General features: G+C 46.4%; 1 protein-coding gene across 1 annotated transcript in view; it reads left to right on the plus strand.

Annotated features, from left to right (window-relative positions):
* The window catches only part of ARMC9 (armadillo repeat containing 9), a 134,563-nt gene that overhangs the window by 74,987 nt on the left and 39,949 nt on the right, over positions 1-19,627 (plus strand). Inside the window, 4 exon segments of the mRNA XM_083364078.1 lie at positions 293-369; positions 938-1,012; positions 5,814-5,904; positions 7,246-7,304. Of these exon segments, the coding sequence (XP_083220204.1) occupies positions 293-369; positions 938-1,012; positions 5,814-5,904; positions 7,246-7,304 (302 nt within the window).

The following is a 19,627-nucleotide window of genomic DNA, read 5'->3' on the forward strand; positions in this document are numbered from 1 at the left end:
TTGTGTGAAAAACGGCCGTCTCCCTTTTTTTTTAAATTGTAACTTCGAACGGTCACCAAACGAATCGTCGTAAGTCGAGGACTACCTGTATTTGGCAGCTACAGCTGGGGCAGGAGGCAGCGGTCCAGGCAGGTTTGGCGCACCCCTGTTGCGCAATGCCCTCTGTTGCTAGTTTGTTCTGCCCATAAGCGGGATGTAATGGCCGCTCGGCTGACCCTGAGGTCCTGTGGACGGACGGGTGTTTTGAGTGGACACCCACGTCTGCTTGTGCCTTTTTTTTTTTCCTCCGCAGGAAAGAAGACGTGCGTGAAAATTGCAAACGAGATTCTCAAAGTTCTCTCGGACCTCCTTGGCCACGAGAACCACGAGGTACTTGCCACGGTGATCATTTTCGAGGGCGGGTGAAGAGGACCAGTTTTCAGAAAACCAAACCACCGCGTGTCTCATTTGGGATGATTTGGGATGTCTTGATTCTGGCGAATAATATTCTGAGGGCCAAATGAAATTCTTAAAACTCATAACATCATCTGGACTCTGTAAAGATAATCTTCTCTCCTCCTCATCTTTTTGCTTCCTCCTCCTCTTCCTTCTCCTCCTCCTCTTCTTTCCTCCTTCCTTTCTTCCTCCTTTCCTTTCCATTTTTTTTTATTATTTTTTTTTTATAATCACCAATGCTTAATATTTTATCAGCAACATATTGCCTGAGTTCCAACGTTTACCTTACTAATAATACATGTTAAATTCCTTTCGCTCTACCTCGTTTTTTCTAGCCGTTGATAAAAGGTATCCCATGTTCTAAAATAAACTGAATCTTCTTTCTCTTACATTTTTATTTTCATTTTCAATTTTCCTTTCCTCCTCCTCCTCCTCCTCCTCCTCTCTTATGTCCCCCAGATCCCCTTTGAATGGTGGTTCATTTTAATCTCCTTTGTTGCAGATTCATCCCTATGTGAACGGAGCCCTTTATAGCATCCTTGCAGTTCCGTCCATAAGAGAGGAAGCTCAAGCAATGGTAAGAGGCCCAAACGTTTTGGGACATTCAATGGGCCAGAGTCCCAGGGGAAGGCAACCTTGGCTCTTTTATGACTGGCGGACTTCAACTCCCAGAATTCCTGAGCCAGCATGGCTCAGCTTGGAAACCTCTCCCTTTTCCCTCAGCACGGCTGGCTCAGGAATTCTGGGAGTTGAAGTCCACCAGTCATAAAAGCCAAGGTTCCTCACCCCTGAACTATCCAATTAAGGCAGTGATTCACAACTGTGGCCCCTTTAAGATGTGTGGACTTCAACTCCCAGAATTCCCCAGCCAGCATGGGGGAACTATGGCCCCTTCATGACTTGTGGACTTCGACTCCCAGAATTCCTGAGCCAGCATGGCTCAGCTTGGAAACCTCTCCCTTTTCCCTCAGCACGGCTGGCTCAGGAATTCTGGGAGTTGAAGTCCACAAGTCATAAACGAGCCAAGGTGGCCTACCCCTGTCCTAACCTATACATGCATCTATAACCATTCTTTGGGGCCTACCATCTTGTGGGGAGGGGGGATTCCGATGTGGGGGATATACAATATGCTTTCCTTATGCCACACTGCCTTTTCCCCAGAGCAGGAGTAGGCAACCTTGGCTCTTTTATGACTTGCAAACTTCAACTCCCAAAATTCCTCAGCCAGCGTGGGGGAACTATGGTCCCTTCATGACTTGCGGACTTCAACTCCCAGAATTCCTCAGCCAGCATTCCTCAGCCAGCATGGGGGAACTTTGGTCCCTTCATGATTTCCGGACTTCAACTCCCAGAATTCCTCAGCCAGCGTGGGGGAACTATGGCCCCTTCATGATTTGTGGACTTCAACTCCCAGAATTCCTGAGCCAACATGGCTCAGTTTGGAAACCTCTCCGTTTCCCCTCAGCGTGGCTGGCTCAGGAATTCTGGGAGTTGAAGTCCACGAGTCATAAAATAGCCAAGGCGGCCCACCCCTGGGCTAGATTAACAACAGCCAAGCACAGAAACCAGCTATGTAGAAGCTCTTTCAAAGTGTACGTCACCTCCCCACTTATCCCCAGCCATCTAGAAACTGGTCTTCCTCAAGTCATGAACTCCCATTATCCCCTGCCACAGGTCTGAAATTTTTTCCTCCTATGCCAGACAGACCCTGCCTGGGATTGTACAACCCTCTGAAGTCAGGTTAATACACCGCGATTGCTACTTTCACATGTCCAAATAAAAACATCACATGATGGCTAATAATGGCCGGGTTCACACAACATGCAGAAACAAAGTCTGGCTTACAGCTCAGTTTTGACCTAGCGGCTAGCCTAATGCACTGTGTGAACTCCACACTGGTACAGGTTCACAGGGTGGCCTCAATGGCATCAGCTTCATCTTCGTCAACCGTTCTCAATGCTAAATAAGCACTGTGGGATCCTTGGTGCTCCCTAAGCTGGGTTGTTTTCTTACAGATGTTTCATTACCAAACTGGGGAACATCATCAGTGCTAGAAGGGAGTGAGGTTTATTCTCATTTTATATACAACTGGCTTGCCTTCTCAGTGTTAGTGGGAGTGATCTTGGTAGTTCCTTGATTAGGCTATTGTTTACTGTTAGCTTGTTTGTCTGGGTTGATATTTTCCTTGATTGGGGTTTGTTTACTTCTTTTTTTTTAATCCCATTTATACTTCTTGCTTGTTGGTCTACGTAGTGTCAATCTTGGTGTTAATCTCTGATGTGGATTCCTGGTGAAGAGGGAATAGAATAGAATAGAACAGAACAGAACAGAACAGAACAGAACAGAACAGAACAGAATAGAATAGAATAGAATAGAATAGAATAGAATAGAAAATATGGAATGGAATGGAACGGAACGGAATGGAAAGGAATAGAATAGAATAGAACAGAATAGAACAGAACAGAACAGAATAGAATAGAATAGAATAGAATAGAATAGAATAGAATAGAATAGAATAGAATAGAAAATAGAATAGAATAGAATAGAATAGAAAATATGGAATGGAATGGAACGGAACGGAATGGAAAGGAATAGAATAGAATAGAACAGAATAGAACAGAATAGAACAGAACAGAATAGAATAGAATAGAATAGAATAGAATAGAAAATAGAATAGAATAGAATAGAATAGAATAGAATATAGAATAGAATAGAATAGAACAGAACAGAACAGAATAGAATAGAATAGAATAGAATAGAATAGAATAGAATAGAAAATAGAATAGAATAGAATAGAATAGAATAGAATAGAATATAGAATAGAATAGAATAAAATATGGAATGGAATGGAATAAATATTGCAATATAGAATGGAATGGAATGGAACAGAATTGAATGGAATATAGAAATAAAATAGAGTAGAATAGAATATAGAAAAAGAATAGGATAGGATAGGATAGGATAGGATAGGATAGGATAGGATAGGATAGGATAGGATAGGGAGGGATCTTGGAGGTCTTCTAGTCGAGCCCCCTGCTCGAGCAGAAGACCCTATACCATCTCAGACAGGTGAATGTCTAGTAGTCTCTTCTTAAAAATCTCCAGTGATGGAGCACCCACGATTTCTTGTGGCAAGCTGTTCCACTGGTTAATTGCCCTCACTGTCAGGAACTTTCTCCCCGATTCCAGTTTGCTTCTCTCTTTGGTCAGTTTCCAACCATTGTTTCTCGTCCTTCCCTCTGTTACTTTGGAGAATAATGTGACCCCTCCCTCTTTGTGGCAGCCCCTCAAATACTGAAACACTGCTATCATGTCACCCCCCCCCCATTTCTTCTTTTCTTTGGACTGGCCAAACCCAAATCCCACAGCCATTCTTCCTATGTTTTAGTCTCCAGGCCTTGAATCGTCTTAGTTGCTCTTCTCTGAACTTTTTCCAAAGTCTCAACCTCTTTTTTTGTTGTTTCCTTTTTAGATTTTGCATTGTGTCTTGTCAATGGTGTGTAGATGTTGTTTATCTCTATGTGCCTCTTGATGGCTGATGTGTCCTAACGCCAGACTTCCAGGAATTATCTGTTGTTTTTTGGGACTTGGTCTAAGATGCTCACATTTTCCCACTTGAGTGTGTCCAGGTGTTGTGAGATTAAGGAGTTTTCACCATCTCTTCTGTCTGCTAGTTGTTCATGGATGCGCTCTGCTCGTCTTCCGCCTGTCTGTCCTACATAGTGGCTTAGACTGTGTGTAGCAGATGACTCCTGCTTTTTCCCCCCTCCCTCCTTCTGGGGCTGATGGGCCTTTGGTTTTACTTGGGACTAAGCGGCCGTAACAGAATTGCACGGAAAGAGATGGTGGCTTTGGTTTGCTATTGTGGTCGTGCCTCGTGATGAATGGGGCAGGCGATAAATTTTCCAGCTTGCAGAAATGCTGCTGGCTATCTTGGAAAGATAAGTTTCCCACCGCTAAATGGCAGACAAAAGCCGGAATCTGTTCCAATGCGCTCCTCCGCACTTTCCTCAGATACTTATCTTCCCTCGCCTGTTCTCAGAGGCTATCTCTGAAGACACAGGGTTTTTTTTAACGGGCAGTTCAAGTCCCATGTGTGTTTTTTTCCATTGATCGGCTTTGAAAGGGTTGTCATTTCGTTTAGAACGCAAACAGCCTGCGAGAGAGAAGCTCCGATTTTGCCCTTAATTCGAAAGGGAATTGTATCGGTAATGCAGAGCGAAACGGGCAAGCCGGAACAAAATTCCCAGCGCCGGGGAGGATGGTTGGGATCACTTTAGGAGGATCACTGTGATAATCACCACGCCGTCAGGTTCCTCCGCTGTCTTTAATTCTTTGCAAAGAGCTTTGCAAAATCCAAATGTTCACTCAGAAGAGGATATTCGTAGCTCAGGGTTGAAATCAGCACAGCCCGGCTGGGAAATTCCGAGAGTCCCGCACCTTCATTCACTGCTGTTGTTTTACGCCTGGGAAAGTGCAACGCAGACACCAGACTTGAAAAACAGGTGGTGGAGCTGCGGACATGATCCCAGTAGCTCCATCCAAGGAAGCTGGCTTTGGTTCAGACTAAGAGAATAACAAAGGGACCTTGGAGGTCTTCTAGTCCAACCCCCTGCTCAGGCAGAAAACCCTATACCATTTCAGACAAATGGTTGTCCGGTCTCCTCCTTAAAAACCTCCAGTGTTGGAGCATTCACAAGTTCCGGTGGCAGGTTGTTCCACTGATTAATTGTTCTAACTATCAGGAAGTTTCTCCTTAGTTCCAGGTTGCTTCTCTCCTTGATGAGTGTCCATCCTTTGCTTCTTGTCCTGCCTTCAGGCGCTTTGGAGAATAGCTTGGCTCCCTCTTCTTTGGGGTAGCCCCTGAGATACTGGAAGACTGCTATCATGTTCCCCCTCGCCCTTCTCTTCATTAAAGTAGATGTTTGGAAGGTACCTTGGAGGTCATCTAGTCCAACCCCCTGCTCAGGCAGGAAACCCTGTACCATTCCAGACAAATGACTGTCCAGTCGCTTCTTAAAAACTTCCAGTGTTGGAGCATTCACCACTTCTGGAGGCAAGGAGTTCCACTGGTTAATTGTTCTCACTGTCAGGAAGTTCCTCCTTAGTTCCAGGTTGCTTCTCTCCTTGATTGGTTTCCATCCGTTGCTTCTTGTCCTGCCTTTGGGCGCTTTGGAGAAGAGCTTGACTGCCTGTTCTTTGGGGCAGCCCCTTAGACTTCACCTTCTGTTTGTTCTGCAGACAGAAGCTCTTCTGCTGGGCGTGCCCATCTGCCAGCACCCCCGGCAAACAGGCTTATTTGCGTCGGCGGCCCAGTGACCCCGGGCCGGGTCACCCCTGAGATCAACTAACACAGGTTTGTTTTGCAACCCGTGCAGGAAATGGAAGACATTCTCCGGTGCTACATCGAGGAAGGAAACGCCGATATGATCCAACAGATTGAGTTCATTATCAAGCAGCTACAAGCAGGTGAGAGAGGAAGGCTGTGAGGCCAGCTCAGCGTTAAAAATGAAGCTTCCTCAAAGCAGGTTACGTAGTTTGTATCATGGGTTCTCCACAAACCCCGTTCAACCGAACAGGAGGTGCTAGTCCCGCTCACCAAGAAATAAATTAAACCTAATTTTTCACTTCCTACGTTAGCCTTTGCAAATCAGCAGCTCTTTTCCTAAATCTCTCTCCCGCTCGTCCACAAGCCATCCGTTTAGTGTCCATTCGAAGTTACAATGCCCACTGGGGGGGGGAGAACACTTAGGACCAATTTTTATTTTACCCTTACCACTCTTCCAGCATCCCTTGACAGTCAGGTGATCAAAATTTGGACACTTGGCAACTTAGAGGACTTAGAATCACTTTATTCTCACTTTAAATGTACACTGATTGGCAGACATTGAAATGAGATTTCGTCGCTTACAGTTCTCGTAGGGTCACCCCCTCCGATATACACCGCACAAACAGGACCAAAATAAAATAAAATAAAATAAATATATGCATATACCCACATACGCACACATATGTGACCCAGAGAAACAACACAGTGTAGTTTGGATGTGAGTTCTAGTCCTGCCTTAGGCAGGAAAACCGGCTGGGTGACTTTGGGCCAATCACCAGGAGACGGTGAGTTCTAGTCCCTCCTTAGGTAGGAAAACCGGCTGAATGACTTTGGGCCAATCATCAGGAGACTGGGAGTTCTAGTCCCGCCTTAGACATGAAAGCCAGCGGGGTGACTTTGAGCCAATCACCAGGAGACGGTGAGTTCTAGTCCCTCCTTAGGCAGGAAAACTGGCTGAATGACTTTGGGCCAATCACCAGGAGACTGGGAGTTCTAGTCCCGCCTTAGACATGAAAGCCAGCGGGGTGACTTTGAGCCAATCACCAGGAGACGGTGAGTTCTAGTCCCTCCTTAGGCAGGAAAACTGGCTGAATGACTTTGGGCCAATCACCAGGAGACTGGGAGTTCTAGTCCCGCCTTAGACATGAAAGCCAGCGGGGTGACTTTGAGCCAATCACCAGGAGACGGTGAGTTCTAGTCCCTCCTTAGGCAGGAAAACCGGCTGAATGACTTTGGGCCAATCACCAGGAGACTGGGAGTTCTAGTCCCGCCTTAAACATGAAAGCCAGCTGGGTGACTATGGATCAATCTCTCTGGCTGAACCCAGCCCACCTTATAGGGTTGTTGTGGGGAAAATGGGAGGAGGAAAGACGATTAGGTATGTTCATCATCTTGAGCCTTTTATAAAAAAAAAAACAGAGGGAAGATTAAAAAAATGATTTTTTTGTCTGATTTATGTGCTTTTATATGTTCCCTTATAGAAGAGCCCCAGGAAGACAGCGCAGAATCGGACGATGAGGAGAAGGAGGACAACGCTGAAGTAAGTATGGATGCAAAACCCTTGAAAATCTAATTTTCCCAGGTGGCCACGTGAGAAACGGATTGTTCGGGAGAGCTGAACCAAGGGGCTGTGAGGCTACGTAGGCAGGCACACAGGCAGATAAATTAAAAAAAATATATATGTATACTGGTTGCCTTCCAAATAAAAGCAATCCATACAGGCCGGACAGGGACCACCAAAGGGCCAGATGTGCCCACTCATCCTAAATTGCCTAGATAATGTCACCGACCGTGTGGATGGTTCAAAATCTAGATTATGGCAGGCGCAGGGTGTTGATCAAAGCTACACCAGTTTTCTCCACATCATCATCATCATCATAGTAAGAATAATAATAGTAATAGTAATAAAAAAACAACGATACCCATTGTCATTGGGACACCGGGAACTATGTCCAAAAACTTTGCAAAATACATCAAGAAATTGCAGCTTCCTGCAATAGCTCCAGCAAAGCTACAAAAAACTGCGCTGGCAGCAACCCGTGTCAACCCATTAGTGCCAGTCAATTTGAGTGTTCAGTTGACTTGAGTTTCATGTTTTATGAATAAAAGTTTTAGAAATAATAATCTGTGATACCATCCAACATCCACATCTGCCTATCCCAGGTCCTTGGTCAGGACTCGATAGGTAGACAAAAATGCCAAATCCAGTCTGAACATCTGGCTGACTGTGCCATGATCAATAATAATAATAATAATAATAATAATAATAATAATAATAATAATAATAATAATATGAAGGAGAAGGAAAAAAACAAGAAGAAAGAAGAAGAAGAGGAGGAGGAGGAGGAGGAGACGACTTTGGAGGTCTTTCCTGCTCAAGCAGGAGGACCTATCCAGGGGTGTCAAACTCAATTTCATTGAGGGCCGCATCAGCATTGCAGTTGCTCTCAGGGGGCCGGGTGGGTGTGGCCTGGGTGGGCGTGGCCTACTGGGTGGGCGTGGCTAGAGTGCGTATGGCGTACTAGGTGGGCGTGGCTAGCTCTACATCGTTCGCATCAAGGGTGCCTATGGGGGCCTGGGCAGGAGTGGGACAGATCTGAGGGTCTCTGGGCCAGGGCCGAGGCAGTGGGGGCCGTTCCCTCACTGTTTCCAGGACGGCTTCATGGGCCACATGAAACCACTTCGCGGGCCGGATCTGGCCCCCGGGCCTTGTGTTTGACATGTCTGCCCTATACCGTTTCAGACAAATACTTGTCCAGTCTCTTCTTAAAAACACCCACAACTTCTGGAGGCAAGGAGTTCCACTGGTTAGTTGTTCTAACTGTCAGGAAGTTTCTCCTTATTTCTAGGTTGCTTCTCTCCTCGACTAGCTTCCCTCCGTCGCTTCTTGTCCTGCCTTCGGGAGCTTTGGGGAATAGCTTGACTCCCTCTTCTTTGGGGCAGCCCCTGAGGTACTGGAAGGCTGCTATGCTGTCACCCCCTTGTCCTTCTCTTCATTAAAGACCTACTACCCAATTCCCGCAACTGTTCTTGGAAAAGTTGCAAATATTCTCCCTCCCTCCCTCCCTCTCTCTCTCTCTCTCCTTACAACAGTTCATTTAGCGACCGTTCAAAGTTACATTGGCACTGAAAAAAGTGACTTATGACAGTTTTTCACACTTACAACATTGCAGCATCCCCAACGGTCACGGGATGCAAATTCGGACCCTTGGCAACTGACTCGTATTGATGAATGTTGCTGTGTCCTAAGGTCAGGGTATCCCCTTTTGCAACCTTCTGACAAGCAGAATTAATTGGGGGTGGGGGGGTGGGAGCCAGATTCGCCGAACAGCCGCGTTCCTTACTTGACAACTGCAGCGCTTCACTTAACAACCGTGTCACGCAAGGTCGTAAAATGGGGCAAATAGCTCAACAAATGTTTCACTTAGCAGCCCCCCAAAAAACACAAACCAACCCCAAAACTGGGCTCAATTGTGGTCGTACCTCGAGGGCTACCTGTACACGACCGGGAGGGTAGTGTTATAATTGTGTGAGTACAGGTCGTAAGTCCGTCGTAAGTTTTTGAGCCACTGCTAAATGAACAGTTGTAAGTCGAGGGCTGTCCGTAAGGAGAGAAAATTTCTGCAGCTGAAGGATTGGAAGGAAATGAATGTATTTTTATTTATTTTATTTTAATTCCATTTATATCCCGCCCTTCTTCGAAGACTCAGGGCGGCTTACAAGCTTAGCAATAGCCTTCATTCTATGTATATGCCTGCTTATTAGGGCTTTCACACACACACCCAAGCGGCATTATTACAAAGTCAGCTTAATTGCCCCCAACAATCTGGGTCCTCATTTTACCTCCCTCAGAAGGATGGAAGGCTGAGTCAACCTCGAGCCTGGTGGGACTCGAACCTGCACTAATGGCAGGCAGCTGGTGTTACTTAAGGAGGCATTAGCCCACTGCTCCACCAAGGCTCAATGAGCTTAACTGAGGTTTCCTAGCCAGCTTTCTCTTTTATTTGAGAGACGGAGGGCCATTGCCATCGCACACCCAGGAGGCGAGAATTTTAATGGCAGCGTTTAAAACAGCAGTGCATTGTGGGTAATTCTTTCTAAGGGCAAATTGAGGACTTGTTTGTAACCCAGTCCAGCCTGCTGTTTCTGATGCAGATAGTCCTCTTGAAGTAAACACAAAGATTAAACCAGAAACTTTTTTTTTAAAAAAGTTTTTATTGGGTTTCTCCCCCCCCCATACATTCGGTGATATTTATTTATTTATTTATTTATTTATTTTATTTATTAATGGGACTTATATCCCGCCCTATCTCCCGAGGGACTCAGGGCGGCTAACAACAACAAAAATTAAAGGTCTCTGTACAGTAAATTAAAATTAAAAATTGAAATAAATTAAAGATTAGAGTTAAAATTGTAAACATAATTAAAATCCCTGTCAGTCCAGGTCAGCCAGGTGGAAAAGGAGTGTTTTGAGGCCGCGGCGAAAGGACCGGAGATCTTGGGCCATCCGAAGCTCAGGGGGGAGCTGGTTCCACAGGGCTGGCACTCCCATAGAGAAGGCCCTTCCCCTGGGGGTCGCCAGCCGGCATTGTCTAGCCGCCGGTACCCTGAGGAGGCCTTCTCTGTGTGAGCGCACTGGGCGATGGGAGTTCGTTCCCGGCAGCAGATGGTCCTGCAAGTATCCCGGGCCTAAGCCATGTAGGGCTTTAAAGGTAAGTACCAGCACCTTAAATCTCACCCGGGGGGAACCGGTAGCCAATGCAGCTCACGCAGGAGGGGTGTAATATGGGAGTATCGGGGTGCTCCCATCACTACCCGTGCAGCTGCACTCTGCACCAGTTGAAGCCTCCGGGTGGTCTTCAAGGGCAGCCCCATGTAGAGAGCGTTGCAGTAGTCTATACGGGAGGTAACGAGTGCGTGGGTGACTGTACGTAGGGCATCTCGGTCCAGAAAGGGGCGCAACTGGTGTACCAGGCGAATCTGGGCAAATGCCACCCTAGCCACGACTCCAATATGATCTTCAAAACTGAGTCGTGATATTTATTCAACAAACGTGCTGACTGAGTTTACATTCGCTAATACATATTTAGTTCCTAGTCCTTTATTCTTTCCTCTAGTCATCGACTTTTATCAAAGTCCCAGGTTTGGTAATATTCTGTTTCTTCTTTTTCTTTCAGCCTCATAGTCAGTCTGTCCATCTCTGCACATTGTTTTAATCATATTTATAATGTTCTGTCCAAAATCCATTATTTTTAATTGTTGAATCATAAATTGCCAGGAAACATTATCAAATGCCTTTTGGGCATCTAGAAATATTAGTGCCAGATATTTTCCTGGATGTAGTTCATAATATTCCATCCATTATCACTCTTAAATTATTTTTGTCTCTTTGGTAAAAAAGCCATTCTCAAGGAGGGAAAACAAGGTTTAAAAAGCAAGAAGAAAAAAAAGGGAAAAAAGCCAACTATCTTAGGCTAAAAACCAACCAAAAGAATCGATCCAACTACTTTAGGCCAGATCCAATCCTCCAGTCAAATCACAGATGTGAAACTCCCGCTGTCTCCAAATAATTCCTTTCTTGGTTATATCCAGAGTCAACAGATATTGTAGAAATTGTAGAAAGTCTTTTCTCTTACAAACTCACATAAAGGCACTTTGCTTATACCAGGTGTTGTTTCAAGGTCAAACACTTTTCAAATTCTTTTATTATTTGGTATTACTGTAGCATCTCCTTTCACCACTAGATGTCCTCATACATTGTTTTGTCAATATCCGGTTTTAAAAGATTATTACGAAGTTTTCTTTTAAAGTTCTTTGTAAGTTATTTACACTAGAAAGTAAATCTAAAGAAAAAATTTTCCACGTCCCGTAAGCAGTCTTTCTTTGAATCAATCTAAGTTCGATTTTTAAGAATTCTTTTACCTTCTTTAAAATCCTTTCCCCTCCTGTAGTTGCTCGCCGCTTTCAACTCTCTTTTCCCCTCGTCCTTCTGGGGTCTTTACTTCATAGCTTCTTCCCAAACGGGTTCAACATTTCTAAATCCATAAGGAAAAGGAGTAAAAGAACGGGCTCACCCAGTTTCAGCACGCTGTTGACAATCAGCTGTTTAGTGGAGCATCACGGCTCCTCACTTTCCTTCTGGCTGGTGGTGACTTGGGCTGTATTACCAGGCAGTTTTTCTTCCATCCTTTGGGAAGGTTTCTTCAGCTCGTCTGGACCAACCGCCATCTGGTCCAGAGTCCCGAAGCATCCCTCCTTCTTCATTGCCCCTCCAGGGCAACTTTCCGACCCCTTGGGGTCACCGGACCGAAAGAAATTGGGCTAAGAAGCCGGAGCCCCAGCTTCTTTCATCCATCTTGTCAAACGCCAAACTGGAAGTCTAAACCAGAAACCTGGGTCTAAAGCAGAGGTCCCCAACCTTTTGGGTACCAGGGACCGGTTCCGTGGAGAAAAGCTTTTCCGTGGACCGGAGAGTGTGTGGCTTTGTGTGCTGCCTGCATCCCCTGGATGGGGCTTTGCTTGTTTGTGCAGACCGGTTGCTGGCATGCCGCAGTCCAGGACCGGTCCACGGACTGGGGGTTGGGAACCCCTGGTCTAAAGGAAAGAGAACTGGGGGAAAAAATGGAACCCTAATCTTGTAAATGGTGACGGCAGCAAGATTGCTCTATGAGCCAGCTGTGTGGTGCCGCTGCCAAAAAAAGCAACGCAGTGCTGGGCTGCATTAACAGAGGGTTAGAATCAAGATCACATGAAGTATTAATACAGCTTTACAAGGCCTTGGTAAGGCCACACTTGGAATACGGCATCCAGTTTTGGTCACCAGGAGGTAAAAAAGACATTGAGACTCTAGAAAAAGTGCAGAGAAGAGCAACCAAGATGATCAGGGGATTGGAGGCTAAAACATATAAGGAACGGCTGCTGGAATTGGGTATGTCTAGTTTAATGAAGAGAAGGACGAGGGGGGACATGATAGCAGCCTTCCAGTGTCTCAGGGGCTGCCCCAAAGAAGAGAGAGTCAAGCTATTCTCCAAAGTGCCCGAAGGCAGGACAAGTAGCAACAGATGGAAACTAATCAAGGAGAGAAGCAACCTAGAACTAAGGAGGAATGTCCCGAGAGTTAGAACAATTAATCAGTGGAACTCCTTGCCTCCAGAAGCTGTGAATGCTCCATCACTGGAAGTTTTTAAGAAGAGACTGGACAGCCACTTGTCTGAAGTGATATAGGGTTTTCTGCCTGAGCAGGGGGTTGGACTAGATGACCTCCAAGGTCCCTTCCAACTACTACATCATCATCATCATCATCATCATCATTATTATTATTATTATTATTATTATTATTATTATTATTATTATTATTATTATTATTATTATTATTATTATTATTATTCACAAAAGGGGAAGGATGCCTCGATTCCCACCACGGTTACAAAAGCTGATGGCATTAGCAGAGATGGCCAAATTGACTGCGCTGATCAAAGAAAAAAACAGAAGTCCTTTTCCTTCCACTTGGAAACCGCTTCTGGACTTTGTCCGTGAGGCGGGGGGAAGAAAAGTGATATGACGATGTTGGGTTTTTACCGACGAGACTGATCTGCCGATGCAGAAATGGCTAGCGCATGCTACTACAGAAATGTAAAAAGTTGTGATTTGATTTTTAAGGTCCGATTTTACTGCAACAGAGAGAGTCGGACGTCAATGCTTTTTTGTTCTCCCTTTTCCTGCAGTTGTCCCCTACTATTTGCTTTTGTATTTATAAATCAGGAACCTTCCAACATGGCAACTTTAAGACTTGTGGGCTCCAACTCCCAGAATTCCTCAGCCAGACCTGGCTGGCTGAGGAATTCTGGGAGTTGAAATCCACAAGTCTTAAAGTTACCAAGTTGGAAGACCCCTGTTATAAATGAATCAGACTAATTTTAAAAAAAACAACAACCTTACACTTGTTCGCTTAGTGACCATCCACAGTTACAACGGCTCTGAAAAAAGTGACTTAGGACCGTGCTTCACACTTACAACCGTGGCAGCATCCCCGTGGTCATGTGGATCAAAATCCGGCTGCTTGGCAACTGGTGCGTGGTGTATTTAGGGACTCAGTTGTTGTAAGATAAGGATGATCTGTAGTTCTTACGCTAAGGGAATTTTGAGGTTAAAACAATCGATTTCTATCATTTTTTTTAACTTAACAACATAGCTCATCTCGGCCACCTTTTTGTCATGTCGCTGCTTCCGTTCAGATTCTTTTCTCATTTGTTTGAATTAATCACACCCAATAGTCCACCCGGACACGACTCCCTTATTAAATGGAATGACATCACTATGCTTTTATGAGATGAAGTCCCAGTGTAAAATCGGAAGCTGTCAAACTTGCGGATGTCACCGGAGAAAAGAGATTAAGGGCAATAAGAGATCCTTCAAAAGAACGTTTGAATAGTATAATGTAGTGCCTGGTCGGTTAATTAATCGTCTAAAGAAGGAGAGGTTTGAGTCATTGTCGGACAAAATATTGACTTTTTTCAATTGTTTGCCTTAAACCAACTTTTCCGCTCCTTTCGTCGAGAAGCTGGCCGTTTTAATTAGCCAAGCGGACCTGCAAAGCAAGTTTGCGTTTTGAGGCTTTTGAGTAACAAAAGGGCTTGCGTTATTTGCTCAGTCCCTGTTCTACATCTGCAGTATTAATTTCGAATTGGTGCTCAAGGTGACTTGCAAAAAAAAAGGGGAAAAAAAAGAATGGGGTGAGACAGGATTTTTCTACGCCCGTCGCGTGGAAAAACACATCGCTCCTTAAGCTACGAAAGGGCTACGGATCTCTGCAGATCTGCAGGCCCAGACTAGAATAGAATAGAATAGAGCTGGAAGGGACCCTGGAGGTCTTCTAGTCCAGCCCCCTGCTCAAGCAGGAGAACATATCATTTCAGACAAGTGACTGTCTAGTTAGTCTCTTCTTAAAAACCTCCGGTGATGGAGCGCCCACGATTTCTGGTGGCAAGCTGTTCCACTGGTTGATTGTCCTCACTGTCAGGAAGTTTCTCCTTAATTCCAGGTTGCTTCTCTCTTTGGTCAGTTTCCATCTGTTGTTTCTTGTCCTTCCCTCTGGTGCTTTGGAGAATAGCTTGACTCCCTCTTCTTTGGGGCAGCCCCTGAGATATTGGAACACGGCTAACATGCCACCCCTCACCCTTCTCTTCATTAAACTAGCTAGACATCTCCAATTCCAGCAATCATTCTTCGTATGTTTCCGCCTCCAAGCCTTTGATATCTTAGTTGCTCTTTGATTTTTTTCCAGGACTAAGTACCGTATAGGTCAGGAGTAGGCAACCTTGGCTCTTTTATGACTCGTGGACTTCAACTCCCAGAATTCCTCAGCCAGTATGGGAGAATATGGCCTCTTCATGACTTGTGGACTTCAACTCCCAGAATTCCTCCGCCAGAATGGGGGAACTATGGCCCCCTCATGACTCGTGGACTTCAACTCCCAGAATTCCTCAGCCAGCATGGCTCAGCTTGGAAACCTCTCTTTCCCCTCAGCATGGCTGGCTCAGGAATTCTGGGAGTTGAAGTCCACGAGTCATAAAAAGGGCCAAGGTGGCCTACGCCTGGTATAGGTAGTTCCTGGCTTACGAACCCAATGGAGCCCCGAATTTCTGTTGCTAAGCGAGACTTTCGTTAAGTGATTTCTCACCCACCCCATTTTTATGACTTTCCTTGCCACCGTTGTTAAGCAAATCATTGCATTGGTTAAGTCAGTAACCCGGTTGGATAAGCGAATCTGGATTCCCCGTCGATTTTGCTTGTCAGAAGATCGCATTCGCTTTTTTCTGGCGGCTGCTGCAGCTGGCTAGCTTTCCCTGCTGTGTGGCCGTTAAATGGATCGTGGGGTGCCTTGGGCTGGCGGAGGCCCCCCCCGGCCCCCCCCCACACAAACGCACACAGAGGAGAACCTGATCAGCCGAAAGGTCATTAGTCTTTTCAGATAGTTAAAAACATAACAGCAATGTGTGGGCGCCCTTTTTTCTTTTTTCTTTTTTTTTTAACTCAACCGGATCAAATTCCTGGAAAACCCGTTTGTGCCAACACATCCAAAGAATAAGTGAAGCAACTGAGGGGTGTGGCACGGTGTGCCTATTCGGTCACCCATTGTTTTCCGGGTGCATTTCGCGGTGTGCCGATTTATTACATTTAAAGCTCTCTCTCTTCGTGGAGCCCCAGGATTGTAAAAGGAAGCGAGGCTGCTTCACACCGCATTAGGGAGGCCACACTTGGAAGATTGCGTTCCAGCGTTGGTCCCCGCGCTACAAAAAAGCATGCAGAGACTCTTAGAAAGGGTGCAGAGAAGAGCAAGGAAGTCGATAAGAGAGCCTGGGGGGCTAAAAGATAGGATGAACGATTGAGGGAGCCAGCTTTGGGTAGCCCCGGGGTGGTGGGTCTCCAAACTCGGCAAATTTTAAGACTTCCAGGGGGGACTGGAATTGGGAGTTGGCTAGCTGGGGATGTTGTGATTCAGGGTCAGCCTGTGGGTTCGGCAGTTGGGTCGGACGACTCAGAGGAGGAGGGGGGTGTTGAAGAGCTTGCTGATGAGAGCCCTCAGCCAGGCCCCTCCCACCTGGTTACGACGCAGACCCAGCTGTGTGAGCCTGACAGCGTGGATGAAGATGACCCACAGCTGGCCCTGTTCAAGGACGCCCGACGCAGGAGGCAGTCAATCAGGAGTAAACAGAGAAGGCAATGGGGCACCTCGGAAGGAGGCAGAGAGAAGCCACGCCCTGAACTGTATAAAAGGGGAATGCGTGGGAGGGCTGGTTTGCTGAAGGCAACCGCTTGAATAGCTCCTGTTTCATGGTTCGTGTCTTGTTTGCTTTTGTATCCATAAATTTGATAGGCTTAGTTCAAGCCTCTTGCCTTCTTGTAAAAGGGGTTGTCCCTGCCTTTTCTCCAGGGCCGGTAGCAGGCTGGTACCGAACAGGGGAATTCTGGGAGTTGAAGAGAAAGAGTAGTGGAGGGGGGACACAATAGCAGTCTTCCAGTACTTGAGGGGCTATCCCAGAGAATGGGGGGGTGTCTACCTCTTCTCCAAGGCGCCCGAAGGCAGGACAAGAAACAACAGCTGGAAACTTAGCAAAGAGGGATCCAACCTTGAATTAAGAAGAAATTTCCTGATGGTTTGAAGAATTGATCCATAGAGCAGCTTGCGAGTGCTCCGTCACGTTGTCAAAATTAGCCCGGACAAGCCTTTGACCAGACTGTCGTACAAGATCTCCTACCTTGAGCAGAGAGTTGGACCAGACCAGGGCTTTTCAACCAGTGGTACGGGTACCGCCTGTGGTACATTGGCACCTGGCAGGTGGTACGTGGCCATCCTAGGAAAGTGGTAGCGGGGGAGGGGAATGAGCTGAACCGGTGGCAGCACCGCACAAGCCTCAGTGAGAGACGGCTGGAGCTGCAGGGCTGTCGGGGCTCAGCGGAAGCGCCAGGATCAGCGCCAGGATCTAGCTGGAGCTCAGCGCTGATCCCGATGCTTCTGAGCCCAAAAGAAGCGCCGATCAGCTGGAATGGGGCAGCATCTCCAGGGTCTTGTGATTTGCATTCAGATGCTTGGCAACTGATTCATATTTACGACGGTCACAGTGTCCCAGGGTCATGTGAAGGGACCAAAACCTGCTGCAACCACCCAGCAGACGGGGGGAATAAAAACCAAACACCCCCCACCCCTCACCCCCGCTGCCGATCCTGAACAGAAATGCTCACGACAGTGAAAACCTCGGACAGGATGAAGAGCGCTGCCGGGTGGGCAGGCAGGTGTCTTGCTCGGCTGTGGCTTGGGGGGGGGCACTTTTTTCAGCGCCGTTGTAACTTCGAACAGTCACCCAGCGAACTGTTGTAAGTCGAGGACTACCTGTACTTCATCCCTTTTTTTTCCTTTTTTTCGGTCATCAAGTTTTTGACACCACGCTAGGCGACTGGTGGTACTCGGGATGTCGCCATATCCTAAAAGTGGTACAGTGGGTGAAAAGGTTGAAAAGCCCTGGACTAGATGACCTCCAAGGTCCCTCCCAGCCCTCGGATTCTGCCTTCTATGTCCCAAGACCAGCGCAATGATCCAGGATCTCCACACTCTTCCTCTCTCGACTCGCCAAGTTGTGCAAAGTTGTGCCTTCCGGGTTCGACACCCACAAGGGCAGGAGAGCTCTGCTGTATTTCCTGCAGAAAGACAGATGCTTATCCACGGCAAGCCCACAGCCCCAAGGCCCCCCTACCTGTCGGTTCAGGATTTGAAGGGCAGTTGCGCTTCTTCCCTGCTTCCCATCAGGAAGAATCTGAGGCAGCTGCTCTTGGCCGGGACGGCTCGGCCTTCTGACAACAGGATAACAAAGCCGGAAAGGACTTTGGAGGTCATCTAGTCCGACCCCTCAGCTCAAGCAGGAGACCTTACAAGGCCTTGGTAAGGCCACACTTGGAATTACTGCATCCAGTTTTGGTCACCACGATGTAAAAAAAGATGTTGAGACTCTAGAAAGAGGGCAGGGAAGAGCAACAAAGATGGTTAGGGGACTGGAGGCTAAAAACGTGTAAGGAACGGTTGCTGGAATTGGGTATGTCTCATTTAATGACGAGAAGGACGAGAGGGGACAGGAGAGCAGCCTTCCAGTATCTCAGGGGCTGCCCCAAGAAGAGGGAGTCAAGCTCTTCTCCAGAGCGCCTGAAGGCAGGGCAAGAAGCAACGGATGGAAACCGACCAAAGAGAGAAGCCACCTGGAAACCACCTGCTTGAGCTGGGGGATGGACTAGATGACCTCCAAAGTCATTTCTCGCTTTGTTATCCTGTTGTCAGAAGGCCCAGCCATCCCAGAGCTAATCTTTGCATTGCGCAAATGATCTGTAGGCCAGACTGTTCTTTAAAAATAATAATAATAATAATAATGATAATGATAATAATAATGATATAATAATAATAATAATAATAATAATAATAATAATAATAATAATAATAATAATAATAATAATAATTTTATTTGTATACCGCCCTTCTCCCGAAGGACTCAGGGCGGTGAACAGGGCAAACATATAAAAGTACAAGAATACAAATATTAAAAGAGATTAAACAGGGTGCCCAGAAACTAACAACAACAATAAGTTAAAATACATTAAAACAATATTAAAATCCAAACCCATCACCCATCAGGCCAGGCCTGGATAATCCCTTGCCCATGCCTGGGTGTGTATGCGTGTTTTCTTTTTTCAAACCTGATAATTTATTGACGCTCCGGTGGAGTTGAGAAACACGATTGGAATGTGTGAACCTTGGAGGTTGCAAGGTGTGATTGTGCAGTCGGAAGGGCAGGCAAGCGGCCTTCTTGGGCTTTGGAGCCGCTGGAGGAAAAGGAAGCAGTAGCATCCTGTGAAACCATAAGTCTCTCCCCCGCCCTCCCCTCCCCTCCCCGTGCCCAGGGCCTTCAAAGGACAGGTGAGTTTATGCCGGTGGCCTGGCTCCCTCCCCACCGAATCCCTCCCTGGCAAGCAAGGGAGAGAAAGGGGCTGCCCAGGACCCTTTTGTTTTTCCAGAGGGTTGGAAGCCCCCAAACCATCTGCAGTTTTTCAGCTGATGCTGCCTTGACGTGTGTCTTGGATCAAGTTAGATCTTCCTTTCTCTGTCTGTCTCTCTCCTTCCTCTTTCTTTCTTTCTTTCTTTCTTTCTTTCTTTCTTTCTTTCTTTCTTTCTTTCTTTCTTTCTTTCTTTCTCCCTCTCTCTCCATCCCTCCTGCATTCACTCACTCTCTTTCTTTCTTTCTTTCTTTCTTTCTTTCTTTCTTTCTTTCTTTCTTTCTCACCCTCCCTCCCTCCCGCACTTTCCTTACCTTCCTTCCTTCC

Source organism: Vipera ursinii (assembly GCF_947247035.1).
Source record: "Vipera ursinii genome assembly, chromosome: 5".
NCBI classification, from domain to species: domain Eukaryota; kingdom Metazoa; phylum Chordata; class Lepidosauria; order Squamata; family Viperidae; genus Vipera; species Vipera ursinii.